Genomic DNA, 14,099 nt, shown 5'->3' on the forward strand with positions numbered 1-14,099 from the left:
AAATTCTTTTTATTAGATACAGGAGCAGGGTTGTCAAGTCTCCCCCCCCCCCAAATCAGCGGGAGACTCCTGGAATAGTTGACACGCTGACATATAACTCCCGTAAAACTATCGCAATTGGAAATTTGCCGCAATTTTTAAATTTCTCCCGCACAATTTTTTTTAGCATTTTAAAATTTTTAATATATAAATAATAATATTGAGAAACAGTAATTGACTATTTTTATATTTTTTAAAAAAATTTAAATAATTATTCAAACACATGTTTAGTTTGTAAATTTGTTTCTATCCTTATCTTTATCATGTTTTATTTTTATAATAAATCAACATCATCATTCATATTTCATCATTTTCATATGTGTTTGTATATCACATTATATTGCTAGGTGCTTACTTATAACGTATCACGTTTATTTAAATACTGAAATGAAATGAGTATGTCGTAATTCTTTTAAGCCGCTGAAAGTGTCCTGATTTAATGTAATAAAATATATTATGTGTTTCCAATAAGAAATTATTATATACTTTTACAAAATCGTTTATCTATTTAACTATTACAATAAATTGTAGATTAAAATCAAATCTACAATATAAAATTTATATTTATAATATATTACAAATACATAATAAGGTAATATTGTACTTATTTCAATGATAATAATCATATTTATAGTTCAATCAAATTGTGCAAGGGAGTGTGTCTACATCTATTGCAATACAAAAATAAGAAATAATACAGATTACAGTTGCGGAAATGGTATACACTTATCACGTAGTACAACATTTACAGAACTACCTTAGGCGTAGCCAGGATATTCCTAAGGGGGAAAGGGAATTAAAAAATTAAATACTAGGTAAAATTCCACTTTCATATTTGACAGTTAGAGAATTATTACAGTTAATATTTTAACAAATTTTACTAAACAATGCTCTTGGTAATAAATTAAATATAGCAACAATTTGCATTCAATTATTTAACGCCATCTATTTATTTTAAATAAAAAATAATATTAAAAATTAATCTTCATATTATTCATCCCACAATGTCTTTAAAAGATATTTTCTGATGTCCTTATCAATATTTTATAGTTTTCTGTAAAATATATAATTCGCTATATTGGTAAAAATTACTTGATTATCATATGATAATTGATAAAATTAGATATACTGTAAATCTACGACATATAATATTCCACTGTTTGTATTGTGCTTTAATTTTTTTATTTAATTTATGATTTAATTTTATCAATAGTTTTATAATTATATTTTACTTTTATTAAGACAATAAATTATAGCGATTCGATTCACAACCAATTAAAAAATTTCCTTGAGTTGCATGAACTGGTTTATTATTATAACCCATTATTTTCAGCTGTTATATTAATATACACAAATGTAAATTTTCATAGATTTACAAAATATATCATATTTATATTAAATAAACAAATTCAATATAGACCATAAACTTAAAATTAACCAATACCCCTCCCTATAATATACATTTTACTTAATCGGGTACGGCCTTTTCTCTCTCTTCTTATCTCCCGTAGGCGTTTAAGCAAGTGTTCGCCTCTTGCGCGCACAGGTAACTGCAGCCTGCCCATAAATTGTGGATGGGCTCATCTCATAGGCTACCCCCAAATTTCTTAACCCATATAGATGGGGCGAGATAGTCCAAGAGTAGCTCTGCTGTTTCATATAGCGATAAAGGGCGATTGCGCTTATTATGACGTATGACGTAAAATTTTTCGCTTTATAAAAAATTATATTTGAAATATTATATTATTTAGTAATTATATGGATCTATTATTAATAATTATAATACATTTCACTTTTGTCTTAAGACTTATCTTTGGCTTATATTCCATATATAAAAATGCTTTTTCCCAAAAATGTATAAATTATGGTAAATAGTTTTATAAAAAAATATCAACTTTTACATTCTTTCTTTCAAATTATTGTTTAAGATATATGCATACATTTTTGGAGGTCAGAGAGTGGGGGGAGGACTATGGGGGATATTTTTTATTAGCTTAAAATGATATTCACAAAAAAGTGATAAATTTCTGAAGGGGGGGATTTCCCGTTGTTCTTCCCTGGCTAGGCCTATGACTACTTATCATCACAATGTGGGTTGAATCTTTTCTCCATAATATTTAACGACTCCAAGATAAGTGAAAACTTTACTTGTTGTAGAATAAAAATGAGCAAGGCTATCACTAATGTTTTAGGACCTGAATCCAGGAGGTCAATTTTTGTTGGAAAGATGGACATATGCAATTCTAACAGATGCATCTAATAAGAGAAATATCAAAACATTTCCCACGATCCTCCGCTATTTCAACAAAAATAAGGGTGTTTCAATAAAACTATTAAATTTTTTTTCCTCAGATAGTAAAAATCCAAAGACTTAGTTAACCATATAATGGTAAATATAGCATATTCGAGATCAAGGGCGTCGCTAGCCTTTACAATCTCAGGAGGCTCAATTAAAAAAAATTATGGGAGCTTCGCCCCCTATGCCCCCTGATTTGCGGGCTTTCGGCTAGCTTTTGTCCGGTCTTCGGCCGGGTTTTATATAATATATAATACATTTTTATGATTTGCAAACTTGGAACAATTTTTCTGAATTTCATATTTATTAGAAATGAGACATTTTGTAAATATAAAATAAGAACCGGAGTGATATGATGAAAGCATGTAAGATTTTATATATTATTGTCGCACCATCTCTAGTTGGTATATTATATCTTAAAATAATAATAGTTTGTAATAATATCAAAATATACTCGTTTTAAAAATTTAACTCAAAACTGTTTTTCAAAGAAGAAAAAAATAACTTTCCTAAAAACATGTAAAAAAAAAGAGAAGAAAATATATCTAATTTATTACATCCATTGTGGGATGAATAATAGGATGTTTAATTTTTAATAATATTATAAATAAAATGGCGTTAAAGAATTTAATGCTAATTGTTACTTATATTTATTATCAAAAGTATTTATTAGTAAAATTTATAAAAATATTAATTGTAATATATAATATAACTGTCAAATATGTCTGTAAAAGTGGCATTTTACTAATGTTGTTAAATGGCTCGTTTTGAGCCGATTTTTAAAAACGGCTAACTCAATATTTCGTCCAGAAAAATATTACGCAAGCGTCAAGATTTTGCTCATAGAAGGAACAAAGATCTAGGCATATATTATCGAAATCTCAAGACTTAGGCAATATTTTTCTGGCTAAAATATTGAGTTAGCCGTTTTAAAAAATCGGCTCAAAATGAGCCGTTTTACAACACTACATTTTACCTTTGCATTTTCTAATATTTTATAATCAATTATATATAGTAGAGGATTCTAAACTATATGTCTACTTACTTTTTATGAAGAAATATCTTATTCTTATTTGGACCTTGAAAATATTTATAGGAAGAGATGGTAATTAAAATTAAAAATGAATATTATAGTTGATTAGGGATTTACTCGGGTAATTACAATATTAAATTTGTTAATTTTCAATTAATAACTGATTATATTAATTTAATTAGGATTATATTTTAATTTAAATAATAAAAGTCAATTAAGCTTCAACTGTTAATGCTAAATTAATATTTAGTGAGTAATATTGATTTGATATTCTATTTTTAACATATTTGATTTCAAGCTGATATAGTGAAAATATAATATATGTATTAATCTAATCTAATAATTAAAAGTATTCATTCATTAAAAATTTAGATAGTCTCATTAATTTTTAAATTAAATTAAATATATATATTACTTAATAGAATTATAAAAGAAATCGTTGAGGGCGCAATCAAAAAAATTTATTTTTAGTTCAAGGGGATATTTAAGAGCCATTAAAAAAAAATTTTGCTTCAGAGGGCTATTTAAATTTTTCAGGGGGCTCGAGCCCCTGCGCGCCCCTCCCTAGTGACACCACTTTTCGAGATTAACAATGAGTTGCATGTCAGCTTTCTGCGGTGATAAATGCCTCAGTGAATTTTGACAAAACACAGAGTGTATTTACAGAATTGAGGCAGCACAATGTTGACTTAATACCAATTGGCTCTATATGTCATATACTCAGTGGCGTAGCCAGGATTTATCCATGGGGGGGGGGGGAGGGGGGTTTAAAATTTTAGGAGGGGCTTCGCCCCCAAACCCTATTTCTAAATTTTGCTAATATTATGTGCTTTATTAGTGTCGAATCACTATTAGTGTTGTTAAACGGCTCTTTTTGAGCCGATTTTTAAAAACGATTAACTCAATATTTCATCCTGAATAATATTAAGCAAGCCTAAAGATTTTCTTTGTAGAAGGAACAGAGGTTTGAACATCTATTAGCAAAATCTCAAGGCTTAGGCAATATTTTTCTGACTAAAATATTGAGTTAGGCGTTTTTAAAAATCGGCTCAAAACGAGCCGTTTAACAACTCTACACTATAGTAGTCAGCATAAATGAAAGAATATTAGTAACAGAATTTTGGCCAAATTTATGATTAATAAGCGGCTGGAAACATTATTCTAAAATTTTTTATCAATGTTTAATAAATTGTAAATTAATCCATCCAGAAAAAATCCCCCCCCCCCCCTCCCAAACCTTCCATTTTTTATTATCACTCAATATATCTTATTGAGTGTTAAATAATTATTTTAATTAAATTTAAGAGAATTTCATTATAGATCTTATTTATTGTAAAAATACTATAGTATAAATAACATCCCTTATTTATTTTAATGATAAAATACAATAAAATAAATTTTAAAATGTAGAAATTTTATATAGATTATTATATTAAAAATTTATTTATATAACTATATTAAAAAATATATAATTGAATAAAATATAAGTAATTCTTGTACGGTATTTAAAAAAAATATATAATTTAACAATAAATGAATCTTCATATTGCTAATGCAATACTTTTATTAAAAATAGGCAGAGAATCTAATATGCAATTACACATGGAAAAGACCTGCAAAGTGCAAAGCGTTTTTTGGTCTCAAAGAGTATTCTATTTTATCAAGATTTTTATATCAAAATACGACATCACAAAGTAACATATCATGCGATCCTGATAAATCATCAGAATAAAATGAGATTTTCTTAATATCCTCTCGCGTTTCAAGTGTAATCAATAATTCAGACATAACTGGCAGAAGAAAATAAAAGCTTTTTAAAATAAAATTGTGATTAATAAATCTTTCATTTAATTGAAATAAAAATGTATCAATAAGGTGAATAAAATATTTATTTTATAAAAATCCTCAATCGTAGATGCATCAATATTTAAGCGATTGGATTGTCTAAAAACTACTCTAGGTTTAAAAATTTCAATCCCAAACATATTAACGATCTCTTTTACTTTCTCGTATATTTCATGAAATTTTCATCCACATTATCTCTGATATTTGTTAATATTTCAACGTTATCCTTTGCCCTATTCATAATCTCCCTTAAATCCAAATCAATTTTATGTAGCGTTTGCTAAAATCATATGTTTAAATTAAGAAAATATTTACACATTGAATTGATATTAAAAATGTGGCTTCGTAATAGCCTGCAAAAGATTTTCACTTTGCTTGATATGTAGGATTCGAGCACTGCAAAAATAACTTAATATAATTAGATAAGTCTCACTAATTGTTGTCTTTCAATAAATAGTTAGGCAAAATCTTTTTAGTTTTTTTTTGATTATTTGAATCAATATCATAAACGTTCGGTTAAAAGGCTTCCTCTTCTTGGGTGGTGTAAAAAAGTCACAAACTGACGATATTGTTTCTATATTTTGAAAAATATATTAGAATTATAAAAAGATATCTATAATACATAATAAAATCCAATAAATTCCAATTAAATTAAAATATTTTTACGTAAACTGTTCCGGATGTCTCGAATTTTGCATGCCTCATATATCATCAAATTTAGGTAATGTGAACTACAGTGAACATATAGAGCTGTGCTATAAAGCTCTCTAATTCTTGATTGCACCCCTTTAACATGACCTCTCATCGAGGGAGCTCTATCATATCCTTGGCCTCTCATTAGATTTAAATTTAAATCTAGTAGATAAATTTTTTGGCTAACGTCTTTGATTTGAAAAAAGTGTTTCTTAATTTTGAAATCACCTGATTCCATTAAATAAACCTTACTGCTATGGATAATTGCTCTATGCTACCAACATCCGAAGTCTCATCCGCCAAAACACTAAAAATTGGTGATGCTTTCACTTTTGAATAAATTTCTTTCAATATGAACCTATTGCATATGGCTATTATTTCTTTTTGAAAACTTGGTCTAAGGTATGGTAGGTAGCATTTTTAGCAGATCTTTCTAAAAGCTTTATATATTTATCATTATTATTACATAAAAGTTTCAACAATTCCTTGAAATTCACTTCATTATGAGAAGAGTATGTAAGTGTGAAGGGGCCAGCAGATATTCTGTGAGCTCTTAATGCTAAGCCCTGCCTCCCTAACCAAATGATTGTATCAATTATTATATTGCTCTGTTGGTTGTAACAATATCAAAATTCTTTTTATTCAATACATTAGATATTGATATCTTTTGATTCATAGAGATGGCTTTTAAAGCATCCGATATCTCACAAAAATTGTGGTAAATATTTTAGTTCATATAATTTTTAATATATATTTTTAAACAATGTGATCATTTAAGATTGAATATTCTTATTTGTTTTTTTTAAATATATTTCATTTTGATATCGTATATAAATTTATTTATAAATTGAAACACTTTTTTAAATAAAATTATTCGCAATAAGAAAAAAATTTCAAAAATTTTTTTTTTCGGAGGTTATGGGGGGGGATTCAACCCCCCCCCCCCCTTGTCTACGCCACTGCATATACTACATAATTCTTACAAGAAGGCAATGAATGTATTATCTGTAATTTCGAAATAATTGTAATGAAATGTTTTAACTAATTTAGTTTATCAATTAAAAGAGTTAATGAATCAGAGTTGTACAAAAGATCTTCTTTGAAGATTTTTGAGCAAGATCTTTGAAGATATTTAAATTTTAAAAAATTTTGAGCAACGATCGATCTTTGAAGATCTTTTATTTTTAAAAAATTTCGAGCAACGATCTTGTCAAATTTGAAGATTTTTTATTTAAAAATATTTTAGATTAACGATCTTCAAAGATCTTCATATTTTATAATGTTATTAAGCATGTTAAATTAAAATAAAAATTCAGACAATTTTCATAATTGTTATTTTTTTTGAACTTTTTTTGACATATATGAGTAAAAATTTATATTTAAAAAAAAATTTATATTAAAATTTCAATGAAGATGTAATGTAAGTAACACAGAAAAGTGACAATTGTAATAATCGTTATTTTTTAACTTATTTGATTTATTGCGTCGTAAATAGTCTATAATTTTTATTATTAAGATGTAAAAATAAAATTTCAAAGAAGATGTACCATAGAAAAGTGACAATTGTCATAATCGTTATTTTTGAACTTTTTTGAATTTTTTTAAGGCAAATGGGTGAAAATAGATATTGTTAACATGTTAGATTAAAATTTCATTGAAGATGTACCACAGGAAAGTAACAATTGTCATAATCGTTATTTTTGATAATTTTTTTTAAAACAAATGGGTAAAAATAGATATTGTTAACATATTAAATTAAAATTTCAGTGAAGATGTACTACAGGAAAGTGACAATTGTTATAATCGTTATTTTTGAAGTTTTTTGAATTTTTTTAAGGCAAATGGGTAAAAATAGATATTTTGTGTATCGTGTTAGCATGGAGTCATTTTGTGTAATAAGCATTTTATTCTGTGATTAATATTTTTTTTTGATTTTTTTGCCCATTCATTCTTGTGATTGTAAAAAAAATTGCTATTTTTAAAATTATAAAAAATTATATTGTTTATTATTATGCATTAATTAAATAGATATATATATAGAGAAAAAAAGAAATAAAAATTATTATTGCGTTTTTTATATTTTTTTAAAAAAAATTCATTCATCCATTTCTTGTGTCTTGTGAAAAAAAGGGAAAAATTATTATTTGAGATTTCTTGAAAACAAAAAAAAGGTTAAAGAATAAGAACAAAGGTATCAAGTAAGAACATATTTGACTTTTAAAACATTAATTATAAACAGTATAATTTTTACATTAATATTTAGAATTTAAATTATATACAGTATAATTTTTACATTAGTATTTAGTATTTGACTTTTAAAATATTGACTTTTAAAATATTGGTGGCCAATAACTTGCGCCTTCGTGTATACCCGATTGGTTCGGATGTTATTAGGTGTAAAATACCCGATTGGTTTGGAAGTTATTAGGTGTAAAATACCCAATTGGTTCGGAAGTTATTAGGTTTAGGATACCCGAGAGTTTCGCACTTATTATGTTGGTGTAACCACAAAGGTCTAATACACGGAAGTGCTGCCCAAAATTTTGGCCAGTAAAAACCTGTTACACGAAGTGCTGCCCAAATTTTTCCAAAAATAAATCTATTAGACAAATATATCCAAAATTTAGAAATTAAGCCTAATACACGGAAGCGCTGCCCAAATATTTCCAAAAATAAATCTGTTAGACAAATTTATCCAAAATTTTAGAAATTAAGCCTAATACACGGAAGTGCTGCCCAAATTTGCCCAAATTTTTCCAAAAATAAATCGGTTAGACAAATTTATCCAAAATTTTAGAAATTAAGCCTAATACACGGAAGTGCTGCCCAATTTTTCCAAATATAAATCTGTTAGACAAATTTACCCAAAATTTTATAAATTAAGCCTAATACACGGAAGTGCTGCCCACATTTTTCCAAGTAAATGGCTAATAGACAATTTCGCCCAAAATTTTAGAAATTAAGCCAGCTACACGGAAGTGCTGCCAAAACTTTTGCAAATATAAAGCTCTTAGACGATATTTATCAAAAATTGTAAAATGTGCTGCCCAAATACTTTTAAACATAAATCTGTTACAGGAAATTTACAAGAATTTTGTCATCCATTGACCTATTAAATGTGCATGTATATGTGCATCATTGGCTTATTTACGTTACTTATAGTATCTTACTTGTTGACATTACAGATAACCAAGATTTTTATTTTGAAATTGATCATAAATTTTTTATAACGCCGTGATGAAAAGTTTAAAATTTGTTAAATTCTGGGAGGTTCAGTATAATATTTTTGGAGCGTTGGTTATACTATTAATTTGAATATGTAGTTTAGTTTGGGACAAGAGAATGAAAAGGAGTCGCAGCGTTAGAATTAAAGGACAAACTTTGACCATTGAGGGACATAATGGAGAGGAGGATATGATGGGTAAGGTTACTTGGTTACCTGTTCAGGAGTTAATTAAAGGGTGGACGGATAGCAATATAAATAGTAATATATATATGGCTCTGAGAAACAAAATTTTGGAAATAATCAAGTGTTGCGACCGTATAGAGAGCCCAGAGAAAATTCTCGGGGAAGGAGAGTAGAAATGAGACAAAATTTTGAATCTCAGGGAAGAGGGCTAATGAGTTGTTATAATTGCTGTAAATCAGGTCATATGCTCAGAGAGTGCCGGGAGGCTAAGTGTTTCGGTTGTGGAAAATTAGGACATATAGCCCCTTACTGTCCGGGTAAACAAGAGAGATTAAGATGTGCGGGTGGTGGTAGGTTTAGGCATAATAAGGAGGAATGTAATATGAACAATTACAGTAACAAAAGTGGTTTTCCACAGAGAGGGATGAGTCCGAATGCTTTAAATGTGAGGACTATTGATCGGGAGAGTATGGAAGAGGGGCGGGCAGTTAATGTCAGAGAGTTAGGGGAGAAAAATATGGAATGTTTTCATGCCGAAAGGGTGGTCATTTGGCGAGGGATTGTGAGAATTTGTGACTACATGATAGTGAAAAAATTGCAGGTCGGGGCGAGATGGTTAGGGGGTACGGAGGAGGGATTTAATCGGCGAAAAACAAATAAAGAGGGATGCCTAAATATGTTACAAGAGGGGATAGTAAATATGCTACAAGAGGGGATAGTCCATGGTCCTTGTCCTAGAGTCATAATAAATTTGGGGGAAGAATGGTTCCCATGTTATTTGATATAGGAGCTGTTGGTTATAATGGATATCAAAGTATTTGGCCTGGGGAAAGGATAGAGAATGAGGGGTTGAGAATAAGGCACTTTGATGGAACTTTGTTGGCAGCCATAGATAGGGTAGAGATAGTGGCGACATCAGAGGAAAGGGTGGAAATATTGGATTTATGGATTATTAATCGGAATATAGAAGCGGTGATGGATTGGGATTGGATCACTTGAATTGGTCCATGGTAGAGTTTTTGGGGAGTATTTTCATGGTGGGGAATATTTGTACCAATAACGAGTGAGGAATATGCTGTTATGACCTTGAGAGAGAATGTGTTGCCTGGAATTGAGACCATGTTTAATGAGGGAACCAGCGAAAATCTTCCTAGGAGCGAAACAAGGAACGAAACAAGGAACGAAACAAGGAGCGAAACACGGAGCGCTATTTTAAGGAGCGAAACAAGGAGCGATAATTTAAGGAGTGAAACAAGGAGAAATAATTCTAGGAGAGAAACCAGAAGCGATAATTTTAGAAACGCAACAAGGAAGAACAATTCCAAGAGCAAAACCAGGAGCGTCAATTCAAGGAGCGATAATTCAAGGAGCGGAACAGGTCAAAATAATTCAAGGAGCGATAATTTAAGGAGCGAACTAAGGAAAAATAATTCCAGGAGGGTAACAAGGAGCGATAATTCTAGGAGCGAAATAAGGGAAAATAGTTCGAGGAGCAGAGTAAAGGGAGGTAATGATAGAACGGAAATAAAAGAGAATAACTCCAAGGGCGAAATAGGGAAGAAGAATCCTAAAAGTAAAATGGGGGAAAGAAATTCAGGGGGAGAAGGCGCAAACAATGTTTCAAGAGAAGAAGTAGGTAGAAATTAGGGGCACGTTGGAGCCAATTAAAGGGGTTGTGATATTACGAGGAGGAAGGAAAAGTGGAGGATACCGTTTGAATGGAGAAAGGAAGTAAAATTGGAATTGAATTAATGGGTACAGAAAGGTATTGTATGTCCGGTGGAATATAGTGAATGGGCGACTCCTTTAGTGCCCGTGAAGAAAGCCAATGGGAAACTTCGTTTATGTGCAGATTTTCGAGTTACAGTAAATCCGTGGGTGGTGGAGGTTAAGTATCCCTTGCCAAGAATTGAAGAAATACTAGCTAGTCTAAAAGGAAGTGTTTATTTTTCAAAGGTGGATTTCTCTAATGCATATCAATAATTACGGGTAAAGCCGGAGGTGAGGAAGTTGTTAACGATTACTACGCCAAAAGGATTGTTTGCGTTTTGTAGATTCCATTCGGACTTCCTGTTTCAGCTCCCATTCAGCGTACGATGGCTGCGGTTTTTCAGGGAATGGAGGGAGTTTTCTACTATATGGATGATGTCTTGGTGACGGGAAGAAATCCCGAACAATATGAACAGAGATTAGAGGAAGTATTTCGAAGAATCAAGGAGAAAGGATTGAGAGCCAGCGGGGAGAAGCGTGTTGGGGTGACCGAAGTGACTTATCTGGGGCACAAGATCACAGGAAAGGAGGTGCGGCCGGTGTACAGAAATATGACTGGAATTAATAATATGATAAGACCCAGTAATAAACCAGAGTACAGGCATTTTTGGGGATGGTAAATTATTATCATCGGTTCGTGAAAGGATTTGCTCAAGTAGCAGCGCCCTTATATCAATTATTAAAGAAAGGGAGAAAATGTGAGTGGACAAATGAACAAGAAGAGTCCTTCGAAGAATTAAAAGGCCAAATAGGAAAGGAACCCGTTTTAGTGTGCTTTAATAATGAATTGGAGTGATATTGGCGGTAGATGCATCCAATAAAGGTGTTGGAGAAGCGCTTTTGCATTTTATTGATGGGGTAGAAAGGCTGTGTTATTTTTCTCAAGATTTTTTAGAGCGGCAGAGACCAGGTATTCAGTGATTGAGCAAGAAGCATTGGCCGGTATTTCCGGATTAACGTAGTGCCGTGATTATCTGATCGGGTGCAGATTTATTATTTATCACAAGCCATTGGTGAATCTATTCAGGAAAGACAACAAAGAACTAATGCTATCGCCTAGGCTGCAGAGATGGTTATTGCTCGTAGGCAGTTTTGATTTCCAAGTGAAATATCGACGAGGGAGGGAAATTTATTTACCAGACATTTTATCCAGATGCGGAGCTGGGGAAGATTTGGAGGAGAAAGAACAAGAGGAAAGGGAGGAAAAAATTGAACAAGGGCTGATTCGGACCATGGCAGGAATATCTAGAGGCGGGCCAGTAACATGGGAAGAGATTAAAAGAGTGACTTTGAAAATAGGGAATTGAGACGGATCAAAGCGTGCCTTAAGGGACAGAAAATGTGGCGGGATAGAGACAAGACCTAAATATGTACAGAGGGAATTAGCGATAATAGATGAATATTTGGTGCAAGGAAATAGGAGTGTTATACCAATCAAACTAAGAGAAGCGGGAATGGCAATGATTCATGCTGGGCGTCAAGGAATGGAAAGAATGAAACAGTGGGGACGAGAATATGTTTGGTGGCCAGGAATGAACCGAGACATTGAAAATATCAGTCGAACCTGTGTTAGATGTAATTCTTGGGCTCCGATGCCCCGAAAAGATAAAGAAAGTGTGTGGTCGAAGACAGCGCAGCCTTAGGAGTGTATCCATTTGGATTTCTTTGACTTCGAAAATAAAAAATATATATTAGTGGTAGATGCTTTTTCTAAATGGGTAGAATATGAGGAAGTAAAAGGATTAACAACCCAGATCGTGATAAAAGTATTAAAAAATTTATGGGCCAAATTTGGGGTTGCCATGACAGTGGTAAAGGACGGGGGCCCTGCCTTCATTAGTAGACAATTCGAAATCTTTTGTACAGAAACTGGCGTGAAACACATTTTAGCGCCTCCATATCATTCGAGTTCGAATGGACAAGCGGAGAGGATGGTAGCGGTGGTCAAGAACTGGTTGAGAAAGTCAAAAGATGGAGGCAGAGAGATGTGGGTGGTCGTGGCGTACTATAACAACAGTAGAAAAGGAGAGGAGCCGTCGCCGGCGGAGAAGTTTTTAGGACGGAGAACTAGAATTTGGTTGGATTCGTTAAAACCGACAAGACAGGGAAAGAAGCTGTCTGAGGCCGGGAATGAAGCTGAATTTAAGGTAGGGCAGACAGTATGGGCTAGGATATTTGGAAGTAATAAGAAGTGGGAATCCGGAGTGATCGTGGAGAACATGGGACGAAAATTAAATCGAGTGAAATTCACCGACGGAAGAGAGGGAGTACGGCATCGGGATCAATTGAAGAGGGGCGTGGAACCTGGGAGGTTACGATCGGGAGTATGAATAGGAGGATATACTTGATCAAAAATTCAGGGTGTAAAATAATTCATTTTAGTATGGTGCACAATATATCCGTGAAAAATTGAAGGGGACAGTGAAACCAGAGGTGTGGTAGCTCAATACCAAGGTGATTGATAATAATAATAAAAATAGCGGGGTGATTGATAATAATAATAATAAGGGAATCAACCATATAATGGTTGATGGGACAAAATAGTTAATGGATTGTACAAATGGGAAATGAAGCAGGTCGAATTAAGATAAATCTACGGTAAATCGACAATAATGACACACAAAGGGAGGAAATTCAAGGAACTAACCACCGTATAAATTCGGAAAACACCATAAAGGGACGAGAATTGTGCCGGGTGAGAGGTGAAATGCGAAGTTGGGTTTTCAATTAGTGAGGGCGTGTTATGTGTATCATGTTAGCGTGGAGTCATTTTGTGTAATAAGCATTTTATTTTGTGATTAAAATTTTTTTTTTGATTTTTTTGCCCATTCATTCTTGTGATATATTATAAAAAAAATTGCTATTTTTAAAATTAGAAAAAATTATTATTGTTTATTATTATGCATTAATTAAATAGATATATATATCAGAGACCTGCAGGCCCGGCCCGTATTTTAAATTTTTTAAATATACCCGGGCCGGGCCTAAAAAAAAATTTTTTAAACATATCCGGG

General features: G+C 31.5%; 1 protein-coding gene across 1 annotated transcript; it reads left to right on the forward strand.

The window, feature by feature from the left end:
* The first annotated feature begins 10,434 nt into the window (after positions 1 to 10,434).
* LOC135926401 (uncharacterized protein DDB_G0287625-like) lies at positions 10,435 to 10,962 on the forward strand. The gene has a single exon (XM_065462269.1). The coding sequence runs from the start codon at positions 10,435 to 10,437 to the stop codon at positions 10,960 to 10,962; it is 528 nt and encodes a 175-aa protein (XP_065318341.1).
* Positions 10,963 to 14,099: the final 3,137 nt, after the last annotated feature.

The sequence above is a fragment of the Gordionus sp. m RMFG-2023 genome, chromosome 1 (genome assembly GCF_954871325.1).
Source record: "Gordionus sp. m RMFG-2023 chromosome 1, tfGorSpeb1-WG-v2, whole genome shotgun sequence".
Taxonomy (NCBI): domain Eukaryota; kingdom Metazoa; phylum Nematomorpha; class Gordioida; order Chordodea; family Parachordodidae; genus Gordionus; species Gordionus sp. m RMFG-2023.